Below are 19278 nucleotides of genomic sequence, written 5' to 3'. Positions count from 1 at the left end.
AACACAAGGGCTTCACACGCCTTGCATTCCAAATGTCTGCATGATGACCTATGAGAAACGGAACTGGGCAACCTGCCCACATCAAGGAATAACATCCAGAGACATGTAAGTGTCCTTATCTTTGTTGTGCTGATAAAATATGCAAAATGAAATCTCATTCCCTTTATGTTTTGATGAGCAGTACTTTTTAATTAAGCGTCTCTTAGTTTGCAGATTCGCCTCTTCCAATGTATAAAATCAGTCACACTCTGTTTCCGAAGTGCTTTTCTTCGCAGCCCTTGTTTCCCGATATTTCCCCAGAATCAACCTGATATCTCTAGCAAGTTCCTTCACCATTCCCTTTGATGCCGGATCCTGTGCGTGACTGCTCAAAGTACGTTGCAGGTAATCCTTCAAGCGTGAGAAGCTCACCTCATCCGACTTTTCTTCCATCTTCTGGTGCAGTTCACTCACGTGTCCTGCGATGTGATCAAATGTTCAATAGTGTAAGGAGACGTGTAATCACGATCGTCTTTCAAATCCTCCTGAAACAATCTCCTCAACAATCTACATTTGTCGTCGTAATCACCGTTTAACGCTTTTGCTTCGCCCCGAATCAAGAGTTCGTAAATCGTTGGACAAATGGTCCACTCGCGAAAAACTGTCCATTTTTATTGAAATTGAAGAAAAATGATTTATAGACAAAAACAACTTATTTTAATCAAGCAAATAATAATATATTAAGGTACACCGGGACAAGTGCAAACGGTTTTCACCATAGTTCAACTTTCACATGTCCTAGAAAAATATGTATACCTTCAAAAATTATCAATTATCGTTCGTTGCATCACTAAAATAGTTCTCAACAAATTCCCGTTGAAAGTGTAAAATTAAAAAATGTTGATAAAAAGCAACGGCACTTTTGTGAAAAAATTTCTAAATTTGCACTTGCCCCGTTTATGGGGGCAAGTGCAAACGCAATGATTTTTCCAAATTTATTCAAAGATGCGTTAGTGTATCGTTACTAAAACGAATTTAATACATGTTCCGGTATGTTTTATAAACTTTTCTCGATATATTTGCTGTTTTTCTGCAATATTGATTATTTTTTGAAACTCCATTTTTGCTGACTGTTGTTTAAAGCAAAAGACCTTCATTTGCCAAGGCATTACGGAATTTTGAATATCCGCTTCAGATACAACACTTTGAATACCCCTTCTGACCATTCTAATATAATGCTGACAATTTTTGAGATGATTTTTTTTAAATGGCTTATGTTACATGGCTTAAAGGTGCGTTTGCACTTACCCCGGTTATGTCGTTTGCACTTGCCCCACAGTATGGGTTGACAAGAGTGAATATTATTTTCTCAATTTTCAGGGGCACTGAAAATTTATCATAAATTTTCTTCTTTCACTTGAATATCAATCCAAAACACTCACCTTTCAACGAAAAATCGGATTTGAATGCCCTTTTTTGTAGCCAAAAACACCAAAACAAAAACACACTTTTCATTTCTAGTACGTACTTGAACTCGTGTGTAATCAAACAGTGCCGTGTTTATAGTGAATAATTTAAAGAAAGTTTAGTTTATCTATGTCAGATTGTTTGTTTGGGCCTAAACAACAACTTCTAGAAGAACAAATATTTTTTAATTTTTTTGTAACAGAGAAATGTTGATCGTTTGCACTTGCCCCGAGTTTGCACTTGCCCCGAGTTTGCACTTGCCCCGGTGTACCTTATACAAAAATATAAAAAAATAAAATATTGAGAGAATAATTTTAAATATGTATAGAAATAATAATTATATAAAAATTGAAAAATTACAAAAAAAAACAAACTTTTGGAAGGAACACAGAAACCAACAACTACTTTATTTAGTTACTCTCTTGCTCCGAAAATTCTAAATAAATAATCTAAGAAAATAGGTAATATTAAAACAAGTCCAAAAACGAAATTAGATCTGAATTATTCTTCATTCATCTGTTCAGCTGAACCCGTTTCTGCAACGAAGTGTTTAAAAGTTTCTTTAAAAACCTTGTGAGCGGTTGTGGAAGTTTAGACAGCTAAAATCATTCAATTTCGAATTTTAACACGCCACGCGTAGTGATGGAATTCATAAATAACAAAGTCATAATTCTTGGTGGAGATTAGGCATCAGAAAATATATATTGTTTAATTTCTGTATTAGCATTTTAAAGTTTTTTTATGTACAAAAAAAGTAGAGTTCATCTCATGTTAACTTTTCGGGAGAGTATTTGTCGTTTAATCCATTTTCAATAAATAGGCCTAATCTTGTATTAACATTATTTCTTACAGCTAAAAATCTCTCCTACCAGTGAGTGCAAATTTCTAACTAACATCTAACCGTGCAGTGCTTTCGTCGATGTTCCGATTCATAAAATCTTTCAGCTACTGTACCGCAGAGCAAATGCTAGAGCATGCTAGGTTGCTAGGTACGTTTTCTCTCGTTGGAGGGGTCGACCAAGTTTTTACCACATGTGGTTTTCAAATTTTATAATTTATGTCGCCATGAAACGAGTAAGCATGGCATTCAATCTTCGATGCAACGATCGACAAAGTCATCGAATCGATCAAAGCTGTTAGTCTACTAAAGGCGCCCGATTTAATGTTCAGCTGAATAACTAGTTTCAAAAATTTCATAATGGTGCGACCGCTACAATATAATATAGCACAAAAACCATTAGCAGACTCGGTTCGCACAGAAAAAAAAAAACCAAAAAAGATATTTATTTTTCTGTACAAAATATTCAATTTTCCCATACAAATCTTTAAGTTCAAGTTTACTCATTTAAACGTTATAATAAAATTAGCAAAAAATCCTGGATGAGTTTTGAACCAAAACGAAGCTTTAAGACCTCAGAGTTTGAGAAATTCAAATGGCCTCAAGTCGACTCAGTCAGATGCAATATGCCGTAAGGTGACCGGGATATAGCAGAACAGAATTTGCATGTTTTTTAAGGGGATGATCCCAAATTTATGAACGGCAATGATGTACTTCAACTAAGATTTCAGATTTATCTATTTTTTAATCAGTACAAGCCTAGGGTTTTAAAAACCTAAATTCATTTTACCTCTTAAAGATGATGTCGGTGACGTTATCATATGGCACACACTCTCGAGTTCATCCGTGATCGATGTATACTCCGCATGAATTTGTAGCAACAGATGGCGTCCTCTAGGAGCTGGACGTTGAACAGCTGAAAAACAAAAATATTAAATTAAAGAAGAGAAATTCCATGGTATTCAAATGAACAAACGTTGATCGTTCCCACTGTCCGGTTCCGACTGAGTCACGCTGTGCTGCCGCTTGGTAAAGCTCAGCTGATACAGACTGGTCTGTGACTTGTTGATATCGAACCCAGAATTGGTTTCCGAGTTCCGTCTTCCACCGACACCACCCATTCCACCACTTCCTCCACCCGCACCAGGACCACACATCGTACTACTCCTTCTTCTGGCGGCAGCCCGCTGCCTTAGCCCTTCATAGTTGGTGTCCATCCCAAGTTCATCAACATGCTCTCCGCCCACCAACGTTCGATCATCACAGTTCTCTAGCGGGGTAAGAGTATCTTTGCTCTCGGTACTGGCCGTTTCTTGCCGAACATTAAGAAATGGAGCTTTTGGCTTCCCGGTGGTTCCGCTACCACTTCCCAAACCAGCAGATTCCGCCGGTGAAAGAGCTTTTGACTGGGGAAGGTACATGTCTAGATCGTCGGATCGAACTGACAACTTTCGATCTTGATTTGACTGAAAAAAAAAGATATCATTAAAAAGAAATTCTACTCGATTGAATGAGCACTCACAATTTTTTCCGGTGACCGGTCACTTTCGTTTTCTTCCGGAACGGTTCGCACCTCGAAATGCATTCCATCGTCGAAGATGTAGGCATCCGGTCGGACCTCGGTTAGCGATCGGTTTATCTTCCTACGTGGATTAACGGGAATAATATTGCTATCGGTTTCGGAAATGGTTCTGGCCCTGGAATCGAACGCAATGCCCGGGACCGGGCCTGGTCCTAGGGCAGTGAGCGCTCCCACTCCTCCGATGGCACTCACATTCCCCGTGGACCCGTTCAGATTGTCCTGGATCTGCGTGTGGGCCGACATGAACCGATGTATCACAGCCAAATGGGACAAAATCTGGTCCGCCGATTCTTCAACCTTCCGTAAACGGAACTCAATGTTCTGGACGGTCGCCGTCTGGATGTTCTCCTTCTGATTGATGTCCTCAATTTTCTGGGACATATTCTCAACTCGTTCGTCAGTGTTCTTGATACGTTCCTCAGTCGATTGCTGCAGAAGTGCATCCTGCTCCCGGAAGTATCCCTCAACACATTCTTCCTCGAAGTCGTACAACCGTTCCATGTCTTCCTTTTCCAGAAACAATTTAAGTCCGTTGTCTCTGGTCTGCTGCAGACCTTTTGCTTTTCTTATCAGATACAAAAGGAATGAGTAAAAGTGGCAGAATGCTATGAGAGGGGGTGGCAACACAGGCTTTTGTTGGTACTCCATCACGACAGTGAATCGTTGGAACATCCACACCTTGAATAAAATATGAAAAAAAAATTGTAACTCCAATATGGCTGTCTGTTTTAAAAAAAAAGCTTTCATACCTGATGTGAAACAGCATTCACCTCGATGAAAATGTTGTTGAATACCGCTATGAGCAGATTGATGAGCAAGATGTTGGCAATCAAGAGGTACATCGACATTGCGATAGGCGTTACCCAGTGACCTGTGAATAGGGAGAAGTCATCAATCAATCAATTTTTTTCTCTTGGATTCTGAGTATAGCCTTGGAATCATTGACTAGATTGGGCAATTTTAATTGCGACCGATCAGAAAAAATTTGGTAAACCAAAATTTCAAGAAAACATCATTTCATGGACTTATTTTTTAGCCAGTATATTTGTTTTTTTGACGATTTAAAAAAACAGACAATGTTTTGTATGTATGCATGGGTGTATGATTGACCCGGTCTTTTGACCCGAGTCGGTACGGAAAGTCTCGATCGCACATTCAAATATTAATCTATGAAAATATACTTTCCTTTAGTGAAAATGTCCGGAAGATTGATTGAACATAGTCTCAGACGCTGCACGAGCTTAAAAACGATGATATTGTGCATTTTTAACCCCTATTTCTCCTACATTTTGTAAATTATCCAGAAAAACACTGATAAGGACTGGAAATTTTTAATAAAACAGACCTATTTAGTGTGATTTTTTCGAGGAATAGATTGAAGACCATTTGAGCCGGACGCATCGGAAAATGTAGTTATGGCTGTTTCTACCCACTATTCCTCTTCATTTTTCAATTAAATCAGAAAAAAATAAGTCCTGACTTGTAAATTTTAAACCAAATTAGGCTTTTTTTGTAATTTTTTTCCCGAGAATTATACGAAGGCTATTTGAGCCACCACTCGCATCGAAAACTGGAGTTATGACCGTTTTACTCTATTCCCCAACATTTTTCAAAAACTTCAGGAAAAGCATGTTCGGACTTGAAAATTTTGAGCCAAATGTGACCTCTATTATGTGTTTTTTTTTTGAGAAATGAACGCGATTTGAGCCTCCGCACGCATTGTAAAATGAAGTTATGTTTGTTTCTACCCTGAATTCTCCTACATTTTTGTTATAGTTCATAAAAGGCATGTTCGGACTTAAATTTTTTTTAACCAAATGACACTTCCCTTGTGCGGTTTTATTTTCGAAGAATCAAATGAAAGCTGTTTGAGCCACACCGCAAGCATCGGAAAATGGAATTATGGCTGTTTGAACTCTAAATTTCCCAACATTTTAAAAATATTTAAGCCATAACTCCATTTTACAAAGCGTGCGGTGGCCCAAACAGCCTTCATTCGATTTCTTGAATAAAAAAAAACAAACAAGATAAGTCTCATTCGATTTTAAATTTTCAAGTTCGAACATGCACATCTCTGAAATATTTGAAAACTGTAGGCCAAATGAGGGTAAGGTAGCAAAAACTCAATTTTCCGATGCTTGCGGTGGTACAAATATCCTTCATTCTATTTCTCGAAAAAAAAAAAACAAATAAGATAAGCCTCTTTTTGTTCAAAAATTTTAAGCTCGAAAATGCTTTTCATTGGCTATATTTAAAATGTAGGGAAAATCAGTATAAATACAGCCATAACTCCATTTTACGATGCGTATGGTTGCTTAAATAGCTTTCATTTGATTTCTCAAAAAAAAAAAAAAAAAAAGATCAGTCTCAGTTGCCTTAAAATTTTCAAACCCAAACCTGCATTTTCTGAAATATTTGAAAAATATTGGGGAATGGAGGGGGAAACTGTCATTATTCCAGCCTTCATTCGATTCTTCAAAAAAAAAAAAAACAAAAACAAAAGATAAGTCTCATTTGATTCAAAAATTTTAAGTCCAAACTCACAGTTTTCACAATTTAATGAAAAACATAGGAGAATCGAGGGTAAAACCAGCCATAACTCCATTTAACGAAGTGTGCGGGGAGTTAAATAGACTTCATTCGAATCCTCGCAAAAAATCGCACAAGATTTGTCTCATTTGATTCAAATATTTCAAGTAAAACGTGCTTGTTCTGTGTATTTAAAAAATGTAGGGGAATTTAAGTTAAACAGCCATAACTATATTTTCCAAAGCGTGCAGTGGCTAAAACCACATTAAAAATGTTGGGAAATTGAAGTCCAACGGCCATAGCTCCATTTCCTATGCGTGCTCAAACAATTTTCATTCAACTTGTCGACAAAAACACACAAGATAAGTCATTTGATTCAAAATTTTCAAGTCCGAACATGCTTTTTCTCAACTATTGAAAAATGACTCCTCGGAAAAAATCACAAAAGATAGGTCTCATTTGATTCAAAGTTTTCAAGTCCAAACATGCTTTTTTCTCAATTAATTGAAAAATTGTAGGGGAGTTGATGGTAAAAAGGTAATTAGGGTAAGTGAGCCTTAACATGGCATGCTCCTTATCTTGGCATGCCAAAATGCATTTTGGTGATTTTCATGTCAAAAAATATAAAATTATAACTTACTCCAAACAACGTACATTTTCTATGTAGAATTGATGAAAATATAAACATTTTTTTGCCTAATCTTGGCATGCAATTCCACAAATAGAAGTATGTATGTATGTGTGAAAACGACATAGCAGGCAGTCGGTAGCCGGCGGCCGTTCGTCGGCCGACGGTGCACAGTGATCTGGAAATTGAAAAGCCGATCGAAAGTAAAATGAACGATTGAAATAATTTAAAAATATCATGAATGAATTTTGGACTATAATCAATTTATTTATCTCTGAAGCCGACTCAAGCGTATTTGGCATTTAAGTTAGAATTATAATACTACAATTTGAGCTGCTCTTTCATGGTAAATTTCGAGAACTTTTTTTCTCAATAAAATTTACCTCTTAATAAATTAATTTACCGGTTCCGGATCCGAATTGATATCTTGGATCTCAATGTTGTTACTATATCCATACCTAGAAAAAATCCACATTTGGAAATAAAGTTTAAAGTATTTTGATTTCATTTGATTTGTATTGAAGATGAACATTTGCTGCATATGTGTCGCTTTGAAAGGAATTGTTTTAAAGTTCAAATTATGACACTCTAAATATTAATATTTAAAATAACTGCAATGCAATGTTGAAATACTATGTTGTAACGAGCTTGAATTTTTATTGTTTTCAATTTCATGTGAAATCAAAAATAATATTTTGAGCAAGATTTTTTTTTTTATTATATATCACTGTGCATCAGCAGGAGGTGATGACGTTGTTCTCTGTAGGAAAGGATAAATTCGAGTTCGGCAGCCGAACTTAGTATTGAGTATGCCTATTAGAACTTAGTGCTGCTATTGCCCAGACAAACTCAAAGTTGAGGGAAGCCACTGAAGTACTGTTTTGAACCAAAACTACTTAATTTTGAGTTTAAAAAAAGAGCGTGAGAATATTGTGAGCAGAGATGCCAATGTGCTGATTTTTCAGGTATTGCCTGATTTCTCGAGGCTCTGTCTGACAACCATTGAATTTGCCTGATTTTTGAAAATATGCCTGATTTTGCCTGATTTTTGCGAATGTGATGAAAAATGGGTGGTAAGAAACTAGATTGGGTACCTACTATTGCTGAAGTGAAATAGTGGAAATTTGGCTGAATCAAAGCAATTGAAAGATTCTCATAAATTCTTATTTACGGAATCTTTCGATTGCTTTGATGCTATGATTCAGTTGAATTATTCAACCAAGTAGGTTACAACACATATTGGAAAGAAAATGAGGACCGGTGACCAAAAAAAAAAGGTCATCACTTTTAGCGAAGTTTCCGTTACTTTATCGTAGCCTGATTTTGCCTGATTTTTATTTCGCCAGTTCTCTGATTTTTGAAATAAAAAAAAAATGATGGAAACCCTGAACGTTCGTCGCTCAAAAAAAGCGTGAAGAAAAAGAGCGTTAAAATAAATCGAGAGACCTCCATATTAACAACGCGTGGTGAAACTGAGCGGCTATCTTCAGTAAGACAGCCGTCACCCGTTAATGGCGACGAACGTGTTAATCCGCAATGTGACGGTCTTCCACAACTTGTCGACCATCGGCAATTTGTGCTGAAGAAACGAGAAAGATTTTGGCGATTCGACAATTTATGCCTTTAAACGAGAGAGATGGTGGCAATAAAAATTGGAACGCGCAATTCCAAGGAAGTCTCTTTTCATCGCATACTCCTGAATTCATTCGAGTATGTATGGGCTCGCTGGCTGCCTGACATTTGATCCCATCCTTCTTTATCTTGTGGTGGGATACGGAGAGACATGTAACCATTTTAAATTTGTTTCCTTCAGTCATATTTACATAACTAGGCTTAGCTAAAAATAATAAATCTGACTCTTTACTACACATATTTCCATAAGAATGACAGCTAATTGGAGCGAAATTCGAGTGAAGGCTATTGCTTTTGCTGCTAATCACATGAGAAATCGAATACCGGGATTGCGACAGGCCCCGGCAACGATATTCAATCTGTGTGGAGCACATCTCTCAGATTTAAGCTTTTTTCCTCAGATTTATGCTTTTTTCTTCAGATTTGAGCTTTCGTCTCCTATGCTCTCAAGGCAAAAAAATCTTAAATCTAAACAGCATAAAAACGAGATTCACCAGCACTTATTTAAAAGATGTTGGTCACACGATACATAGACAAATCCTGTATCGTTGCCTGGATTGCGAGCGCGTCCATCGCCTATGCGGTTGCGCTGGAAGGTTGATGCCAGCGGTTTCAAATCGAATCATCGTCGCCGGCGTTCTCATCTTATGCCAATGACGTTGAAACACCTAGAACTCATGATTGGAGTAAGAGTTAATACGTCCAAGACGAAGTACATGCTGGCCTGCGGATCCAGGATCGACCAAGTTCGCTTGTTTGGTAATAACAAGATTACTATCGACGGTAAGAAGCTAGAGATAGTCGAGGAATTTGTCTATCTCGGCTCACTGGTGATCGCAGACAATGACACCAGCCGTGAGATCCGGCGGGGAATGATCAGCGGAAGTTGTGCCTACTATGGACTCCACAAGCAACTCTGGTCGAGAAGACTTAGCCCTCGCACGAAGTGTAACCTGTACACGACGCGACGCTTGTTAGACTGGTTTTCCTCTATGGACAGGAGACGTGGATATTGCTCGAGGAGGACCTGCGCACACTCGGGATATTTGACGAGTATTAAGAACCGAGAACAGGACTTGAGCAGAAATGTTAAAATCGCGAGTCTACATACTCGCACTTTGCCCTTATTTGCAGAACGATTTTATTTCGTTAAACTCAAACTGCAATGATGCTATCTATAGTTCAACTCGGGAAGCATCAGGAAGTAAGCTTCGGGTAAACTCGACAGGAGTAAACAGCAATCGGGGGAAACATCAGCAAAACGAACGTACAGTTCTGCGAATTCAAAATTCAAATCGTTTTCGTTCGGCAGCCGAAAACATCAATCGGACAACGCATGGGGGCGTGGCTAAAAGTGATAGATACAAGGGAACGAGAAACGAGCGAGAGAAGTGTGCGAGGAATGTTAACTCGGTCCGTCGGGCAACGATCGCTCGTGTGCATTCGTGTACGGTAAGCTTCGTTCTGTTGTTTCGTTGGTGTGATTTTATTCCTGCGAGGCATGGAAAACATCAATGCAAAACTGTTTTCTTTTTTTTGTGTTGTAACGGGTACATGAAGTCGAAGCAATATTAATTATTTATGTCTCTACCTTTATCAAATGATTCATACATTTCATCCAACGTTAATAATAAGCCTAATATAAATTCAATATTATTGTTTCCAACGGTTCCAAACATGCTAATAGAAATTTTGCCCTTATTAGAACAACCAAAGACAAGAACGAAACAAACAGTAAATATCATTTGAATCACCACCCCAAATCAATCATTAAATAACACATCTGAGTGACCGACACAATTCTGGCGGCAAGCACGTTACTCTAGATGCTATCTTCTGTAGGCCACCGACCACTTTCTTATTTTGGCGTCAGGTGAATGACCTCTTTCGGGGGCTTTTGTGCACTTATTTTGGCAGAGCAAAAGTTGGGCCTCTATTATTCGGGTCCAGAAGGGGAAGACGAGGACTACTCGAAGAATTCGCGAATTGGGATGTAATTGTTTGACTTCGCGATTAGACTTGTTCGTATCGGGTAGTTCCGGTTTCGAAGTCAAGCTAGATCAGGTCGATCAGCGGACGATCGAGACTCCAAGCTCACTTACGTCCGGTGATTAGAAGTGTCAGGATCGAGTAGTTTTTTTAAATTTCCATCACGAATAGGTAATTAAGTCAGAGTGTGATTCCGAGACCAGGTTCCCTTATTGAAAAAAAACCCTCTTTTCGCTTTAGTCTGTGCTAGGTCAAGGAAGCTTAGGATAGTGCAGTGCGATAGATCGGTGCATTTGAGTAATAGGTAGGTGGAGACCCGAATGGGCCAAATTAGGCCGCTAAATAAATAAACCCGAAATGTGTATAACCCTACCATCAGCCACAGGTACGCACGCTCATCGCAGTATCCACCCTAGAAGACAGACAGCGGGCCCGTCGCGAGCCACAGCGGGGTCCCGCAACACCAACTCCCACCAGTTTGGCCAACCATACATCCAGCCACCTGGAAGCGCGGCACCACAGCCACCCACGCCACGAGTGGCCGACAGCAGGCTGGTTAGCGGCTGATGGCCATACCAGCAGTCGCCGAACAACCCACCACAGTCAAACCATCACCGGATTCCGTTTTTAATCCCAACCAGTCACGCTACATAGCTGCGCAATTGCTATGCGGTGACCGGTTGAACAAAAAAGGTTCTGATCACCCCGTGTTAGCTACCTGCATAGGCCTCGACCAGCGAACATCAGCCGGGAAGCCGTTAGGTAGCCGCAAAGGAGCAACCGAACACGACGAGATTTACATCAAGTCCCGCCAACAGCTAGCAGTCCGACTTGCACCGTATCTTTTGGGCCGGATGTACAAAGTGCTTTTTGCATTTTCTGGCCGGAAAATCTAGTTTTTAGGACCGGCGAGCCGACAAAAGTAGCCTTTTCACCACCCACGAGGTGGAAAAACCGAAAAATCAAGCAAAAATCAAATCATTTTTCTTCGCAAATTTTCTAAGTTATTTTGCGAGAAACCAAGCGTCTCCACCGAAATGCACTGCTAGGTAGAAGTTTGAAAGAGGGAAAAATAGTTTAGGCCTAAAACAGTACTATGTAAACACAACACAACACATATAAAAATACAATAAATCGAACTTATTATTGTACCTAAGCAAAATGCGAATGTTTTCACGATGAGAACCTAATTGGGGTAACTGGAAAGGGAGTCACACGCTGTTCGTTGTTCGGGATTTATTTTGTATCTTTACTGCGGAGATTGGCCGCGAATCCAATCGATTTCTGTCTCTTTTGATCCAAGTAAGGGGTTTGGTCTTGTCCGATGATTAGCGCCCCTAGCTTGCTTTCGTAACGAACAGCTAACTCTCTTTTCCACGGATTTCTCCCGGGTTTTGTCTCGACTTCGGGGCGGCCCTTAGGGGTCGAAGTGCGGATCCCTTTTTAGAGTCCCTTCCGCTTCTTTCCCAAAATCGGGAATCAAAAGGAACTCGCGACCGAGTCTCATCAGCTGGGCAAGATAAGAAAGGGTAGGTGGTCTTCCAAACGGAAGTGGCGCTTAAGCCACCTGCTTAAAACCGGAAGCGTGTCGGGCCTCTCGTTATAGTGTGCAATCACGTAATGATTGGAACGAAAATAAAATCAATTTGCACACAACAAGCTAAACTCGGAAAAAATCAGCCGAATGATTCTTTCCGAAGCTAGTTTACACACCGCTGGACTTGAGACGAGCAGGAGCGCGACGAACGAGGCGGTTAGACCAAGTGGAGCGTGATCTGATGAATGTGGGATGTCCGAGAAATTGAAGAACGGTTGCATGGACATAGTGAATTTTAGGAATCGTGTGCATCAAGTTATGTCGTGGGACGGAAAACTATGAATTAAAATTGGAGTGAAGGCTGATTTTTGGGCGTAGTTGGAAAATTAATTTTTAACGATATATGAACAAAATCAGCCCAGTATCAACCGTTGGTAAATAAATTAAACCAGTTTCATTTTTTTAAATGCTTAAAAAATGTATAAGTAGTTTGTAGAATGACTTCAATGTTATCATTATAAACCTAACTAAAATATCGGAATTTATACCTTCATATTCATAAAACCAGTCTAAAAATTTAAATTTAACTATGAAAAATATTTCATTCAAATGTGAAAATGTTACCAATTTCTTCAGTTTTCGAATTTTATTCAGTTTTTAACAGCTTTTTTCGAATTACATGTTGTTATCAAGAATGTTGGAAATCATAGTTCATTTTTCTAAATTACCAAATGTGTTGGCATATTTATAAAAGCAGTAAGCCATCCGGTGATATAGCAAAATATTTGCCTTTAAACTTTCACATAAATATTCAAGCGATCGAAATCAAAACCCGTGCCTCCATTACAAAACAAATGTATGCATAGGCGAGGAAAAATAAAAGGGAATATGAATCTGCTCAATATTTATGCAAAGGACGGGCGCGAGAGCACCATGGCTTGGCTTGACGTGGCAACGTTACTCACCTGTTACACAGGACGGCTGTGATGGATCTTCCCCACATGGCGGGTCGATATCGTCGGCAAACACTTCTCCGTACAACATGAAGTAGGGCTGATAGTAAACGTCCCTCACCAAACGCCAGCTGGCATCGTTGTTCGGAAACAGGATGGCTTGCCGGCTCACTCCGAAGCTCATCAAAACAACCAACAACAGCACCACGAAATAAATCATGTTTTTCACCATCTTGCCCATCATCGTCACCAGTGGTCCTGCAAAATGGGGGCAAAATGGGAAGAGAGGGTTCGTTATAACATGACTGCCGATAAGCTAGATTACAGCTCTCTACATTTAAATATTGCACTTTACGTACCCAAATATTTATTGACACCGAGAATGTTCAGTATCCGCAGATACCAGTAGATGCTGTCCACACAGTAAATAACCCGGCCAATGTCCATCGTGTAGGGGCGAAGCCGCAGGACCAGCCCGATTAGGAAGAAAATGATGGCAGCCGCGTCGCAAGGATTCCACATGTTCCACGCCCAAACGGAAAATTTATGGCTGGAATGAATAATGAAATTTTTTTAAGATGTCAATCATTAAAAAATCCTAAGCTTTCGGAAGAGTTCGGAACTTTCAAAGGATTTTTTACAGCCTTCTCAAAAATAATTCAGTAATACGTGTCTTTAAATTTGAACTCAGAAAAAACTTAATGCTTTAAAATCTAATGTTCAGATTACGTCTTTAGTACATTTCGTGCCTGAAAAATTTCACGTTTTTGAAGGTGATGGGAAATTATAGGGAAATATTAGAGAACAAAGAAAGGCAGAGCATATCAGTAATTAAAATGATTTTCTAGAAAAGACTTAAACCTGTCATATACCCTGGTATCAGAAATTATATCACATAGCTCGTAGCATAATTGACTAACGCGCCGTTGTTTGGATTTTTTTTTCAAAATAATAATTTTTACGGCTAATCTTCCTTTTCAAAATGTAAATTGTCATACAAAAGCATAAACCTGATAACTTTGAAATATGGATAGATGATTGAAATATGACTTCAGAATTTGTTTAAAAATACATCTACGAATCACATGTTGATCCTGATGATAATTCAATAAAATAATGAATCAAATCTACTCAAATCAGCAAAGTTCTCGAAACCATTGAAATTTTTCTTCGGAAAGAAGCCCTTGAAACGTCGAAGTCAAAGTACTAGGCGAAGTAGTTGAATGTTATCAAAAATCCTATTAGAGCGCTGTTGGCTCCATAGTTATTCCGCCGGATGGGAATATAAAGCTGCGGATTTTGGTTCCTTAACACGTTCGTCGCCACGCTCATTTTGGTATGATGTACTAGCCGAGCCTAAAGAAATTCTCGGAGAGAGAAAGCAAAGAGGGAGAACTCCGATATTTGAAACGTGTGGCAAAGCTGAGCGATTAACTCAAGTAAGAGAGCGTCACACGCTTTTTGATGTGACGGTCGTCGGCATACGCAAATTTTGGGCCGTCCAAAAGAGTGAGTAGGTACACCGTTAAAATAGATGGCAAAATCATCGGTCCCAAGTGGCTTCCCTGGGACTCACCTGAACAAACGGAGAAATGTGTTGAAAAGTAATTTCCATTTTGCACTGATAACTTTCGTCCCGTTTAATAACTTCGAAACCAGTCCAGTAGGGATCCACAGAATCCTAAGCTTTCGAGTTTAGCGATAGCAATATCGTAATATACTTTATCGAAAGCAGCAGACAGATCAGTAGGGGAGAGTGGGGATACTTGATCCCCTTTTCTTATTTTCACCATATCTTTTTGGAAAAATTTAGCAACTCGCCGTCTTTAACATTTTCTGACAGCTTGTAACTTCAAGTTTCTATGCTCCAAAAATTAGAACGATACTTGAACCCGTTGATGAACTAGAAGCATTTTCGTGGGAGTAAAAAAAAATGCGATTTTTCTGAAGTTAGGGGAGACTTGATCCCCTATTGAAGGAGACTTGATCTTTTATTCAGGAAGCCCTAATCCTTGTATAAAAATCAAACAAAACCCCAAGATAGAATGTTAATTTACTATTTTGGTCATGTTTGTTCTCATTTCACAATTTATAGCAGACATTAGAAGAAAATTCTATAACTTTGTCTCAACGCTAAAAACATTGCATACTTAAAGGCGCTATTTTTTTTTAATTAAGAGAAAATTAATAATTTTTGCTCTTTTCTTCAGATAAGTGTTTGATAAATATTAGTTTTTGGATAAATATTAGTAATTTCGTAATCAGCAATCATAACGATCAATTCAGAAGAACAATATGCCGTTTGGAAGGGGGATCAATTGTACCCAAATCTAGGGGATCAATTGTACCCATAATCAACATTTTAGAAAACTTTTTCTGAAAAAAGTTGAGAGTTTTCCATTGCTTTGAAAATATGGCATTATGAAGTTCATTTTACGCTCGAACGATTGATACATTGGAACAAATATTTTTTTCATAATTTTCCCATGTAAGGAACATTTTAAAGTGATGAAAAAAGATCTTCAAGTTACATTTTGTGAAATTTTTCAAACAAAGTTCAATAACTCAAACAATTATTTTGTTAAAATTTTTTAAAACACATGCATTGTTATTTTGATCATTTTGTCACATTTTTCTAGAACATTTGATCATTGTAAGACATTCCTGTTTCGAGATATAGCTAAGGAATCAAGTATCCCCAGGGATCAAGTATCCTCATTCACCCCTATAGATGGTGTCAGTTTGGGACTTCATGGTGAAGCTTTTTGGCACGAACGATGTAAAAGTCAGCGAATTTGTTGTCGAGGATCGTTTCGGCAAAAATCCGTGCTGAACGTTGGAGAAGTATTGCATTGATGACGAGAAAATTGGATTCAGTACAACCTATTCGAACAGTTTGACTATAGAACACAGAGCTAATATTCCGCGGTAGTTGTTTACATCTCCCTTAACTTCTTTTTGCGAACAGGGAACATGTAAGCTTCTTTCCAAAGCGAGGGAATGACTGCGAAGTCCAGCGAAGCTCGAAAAATATGTCTGATGGGAGTCATCAATTGTTGCATGAAACGTTTCAAGAAGATAGCAGGTGTCCTTTCCGGACCCGTAGATGATGAATTTTTGAGCTTTGCTGTCGCCTTTTAATTGGCTGCGTCTTCGAAAGGAACACCTTTCAAAAAAGAATATAGAGGTGAAATATATTTTCTACAGCCATATCTAGTTTCTCTGAGGAAACGGACTCAGTTGTGAAAACGCTAGAAAATTTCTCAGCAAAAAAATGGCATTTTTAACGATCGGTACCGGCTGGGATGCGAGTAACCTAAGCGGAGATCGGGTACCCAACCCCGGTAGATGCTTTGGTCGCATGCAGACTGAGAAGGTGGCCGCACGCGTCTGTTCTCCAGGTCAGGGGCGGCTCAAACAGCGTCTGTCTCGCAGCGAGCGGCTGAGTTTATGAAATGCGGCTCCCGCCAGCTAAGTCCAAAATGGCAGTCCCATCGCGGGATAGGGACTTTAGTCTAACAACCTACTGCTCCCGATTTATAAAATTGTTACGGAATCCGAAATAAACGACCGACCTGGAACTTTGGCGACTACTTTTAGCATGAAAACACGGACACGAATTGGAACTTGGAACGTTTTAACACTTGCCCAACAAGGCAAACTGGCACAACTTGCTAGAGAGGCTAGCCGCCTCAAGCTTGAAATTCTGGGACTGAGCGAAGTCCGTTGGCCTAACACTGGAGAACACAAGACACAGTTCGGGCAAGTACTGCTTTACTCTGGCATACGAGGAGAACATGCTACTCGGGAACGAGGAGTTGGTTTCCTGTTAAGCCCGCAGGCATACGCGGCCCTCATTAGATGGGAACCAATAAACGAAAGAATAATCGTGGCCAGATTTAGAACACGGGTTAGAAACCTTACAATGGTCCAGTGTTATGCGCCAACTGACGTTGCCGACTTGCAGGAGAAAGAGCAGTTTTACAATCAACTGAACAGCGTGGTAGAGAAAATTCCGAAGGGTGACATTCAAATCCATTTGGGCGACTTCAACGCAAAGATTGGCTCCGACAATCAGGACCTTGAGCGCATTATGGGGCGCCATAGTCCAGGACGGATGAGCGAAAACGGAGAGCTGTTTGTAGAATTTTGTGGCAATAACAACATGGTGATCGGTGGATCGCTCTTCCCCCATCGACCAACACATAAGGTCACTTGGGTATCCCGAGATGGCCGAACAGAAAATCAAATTGACCACATCTGCATCAGCCGAAAATAAAGAAGGAGCCTTCTTGATGTCCGCAACAAACGAAGCGCAGACATTGCATCTGACTATCATCTCGTCCTTGGTGAAATACGACTGAGAGTTGCGCGTGTCCAACGGCGCGAGGAGAAAGTTGGGTGTCGATACGACGTCCGCCGGTTAGAGAATCCAGAGGTGAAAAGGGCATACGTTGAACAGCTAGAATCCCGAGCCTCGGAGCTGCCGACAGACGGAACAGTCGAAGAACAGTGGTGTGGAATCAAGAATGCCTTTATCACGACGAGCCATGGTACTCTCGGTAAAGTTTGTGGAAGAAGAAGTGAATGGACGTCGGATGAAACTTGGAGGATGGTCGATGATCGGAGAAAGGCGAAAGTCGGAATCGAGCAGGCATGTACCTGGTCAGCCAAAGCAGCCGCCCGCTTACGATATGCGGAGCTGGAAAAGGCAGTTAAACGAGCTTGTAGACGAGATATGAGAGCCTGGACAAACTCCCTAGCCGAAGAGGGAGAAAGAGCCGCCGCCAATGGGGATATCCGATTACTTTATGACACTCTCGCCGCCTCAGTGGTGCAAGGACTAATGCACGAATGCCGCTAAAAGACCGAGCAGGTCAGTTATTGACCGATCGAACAGATCAGCTCAAACGATGGACTGAGCACTTCGAACAACTCTTTCGAGTCACGAATAGCGATGGCCAACAGAATCCGCAGCACGAAGCGCCAACAGTAAGTCGCATAATTGGCGTCAACTCGGAAGCGCCTTCGCTGGCTGAAATAGAAGCGGCAATCAAAAACATGAAATCCAACAAAGCACCTGGGATCGATTGCATCCCTGCTGAAATGCTGAAAGCCGACCCTGCCCTGTCAGCACAAATGCTGCACCGTCTTTTCGCTGACATCTGGGATACTGCAACATTCCCGGCCGACTGGATGCAGGGTATCCTCGTAAAGGTCCCGAAGGAAAGAGACCTGACAGAGTGCGGTAACTGGCGAGGCATAACGTTGATCTGTACAACCCTCAAAGTACTCTGCAAAGTGATCCTGAACAGGATCCAGAAGAGAATCGACGCTACACTCCGAAGGCAACAAGCTGGATTCCGATCCGGACGATCATGTGTGGACCACATCACAACGCTACGAATAATACTAGAACAAATCAACGAATTCCAGGACTCTCTTCTGCTGGTGTTCGTTGATTTCGAAAAAGCATTTGACCGACTGAACCATGAAAACATCTTGGCGGCTCTAAGGCGAAGAGGAGTACCAGAGAAACTAGTCCATCTCATCGAAGCACAGTACGAGGCATTTTCGTGCAAGGTCTTGCACGACGGTGTCTTGTCCGATCCAATTCCGGTAACTGCTGGAGTGAGACAAGGATGTTTCTTATCACCGCTACTGTTTCTAATCGTAATGGATGAGATTCTGACTGGATCGATTGACTGTGCACCGAACCGAGGATTGCCGTGGAATTCTTCAACAATGGAGCAACTGAACGACCTTGACCTGGCTGACGATATTGTTTTGCTCGCCCAAACACAACCGGACATGCAGACAAACTCGACGACCTCACCGAAAGTTCCAAGGCAGCAGATCTCAAAGAAAATGTCGGAAAGACCAAGTCAATGGAGATCAACACAGGAAATCCTTCCAGTTTCATGGTAGCTGGGCAACAAGTTGAGAAAGTGGAGTGCTTCCAGTATCTTGGTAGCCAGATAACGCCTGATGGTGGTACCAGGAAAGACATCGAAACCCGGATAAGAAAGGCCCGTTTCGCATTTGCAAGTCTCCGAAACATCTAGCGGTCACGCCAGATCTCTCTACGAACGAAAATCCGAATTTTCAACTCAAACGTCAAATCCGTATTGCTGTACGGGTGTG

General features: G+C 40.3%; 1 protein-coding gene across 19 annotated transcripts in view; it reads right to left on the bottom strand.

The window, feature by feature from the left end:
* The window catches only part of LOC129755058 (transient receptor potential cation channel trpm), a 423280-nt gene that overhangs the window by 17272 nt on the left and 386730 nt on the right, over nt 1-19278 (bottom strand). For all 19 annotated transcript variants that reach the window (XR_008739153.1, XR_008739150.1, XR_008739152.1 and 16 more), the window contains 6 exons: nt 13494-13684; nt 13147-13392; nt 4616-4737; nt 3807-4544; nt 3261-3750; nt 3075-3200 (listed from right to left, as the gene is read on the bottom strand). Coding sequence is in view for 14 of the 19 variants with exons in the window: in XM_055751377.1 (XP_055607352.1) it covers nt 3075-3200; nt 3261-3750; nt 3807-4544; nt 4616-4737; nt 13147-13392; nt 13494-13684 (1913 nt within the window). In the remaining 5 variants the exon portion in view is untranslated. The remainder of the gene's footprint in view (nt 1-3074; nt 3201-3260; nt 3751-3806; nt 4545-4615; nt 4738-13146; nt 13393-13493; nt 13685-19278) is intronic.

This window comes from Uranotaenia lowii, chromosome 3 (genome assembly GCF_029784155.1).
Source record: "Uranotaenia lowii strain MFRU-FL chromosome 3, ASM2978415v1, whole genome shotgun sequence".
NCBI classification, from domain to species: domain Eukaryota; kingdom Metazoa; phylum Arthropoda; class Insecta; order Diptera; family Culicidae; genus Uranotaenia; species Uranotaenia lowii.
The sequence above is the reverse complement of the archived record's forward strand: the minus strand, read 5'-3'. Positions and strand labels throughout refer to the sequence as shown.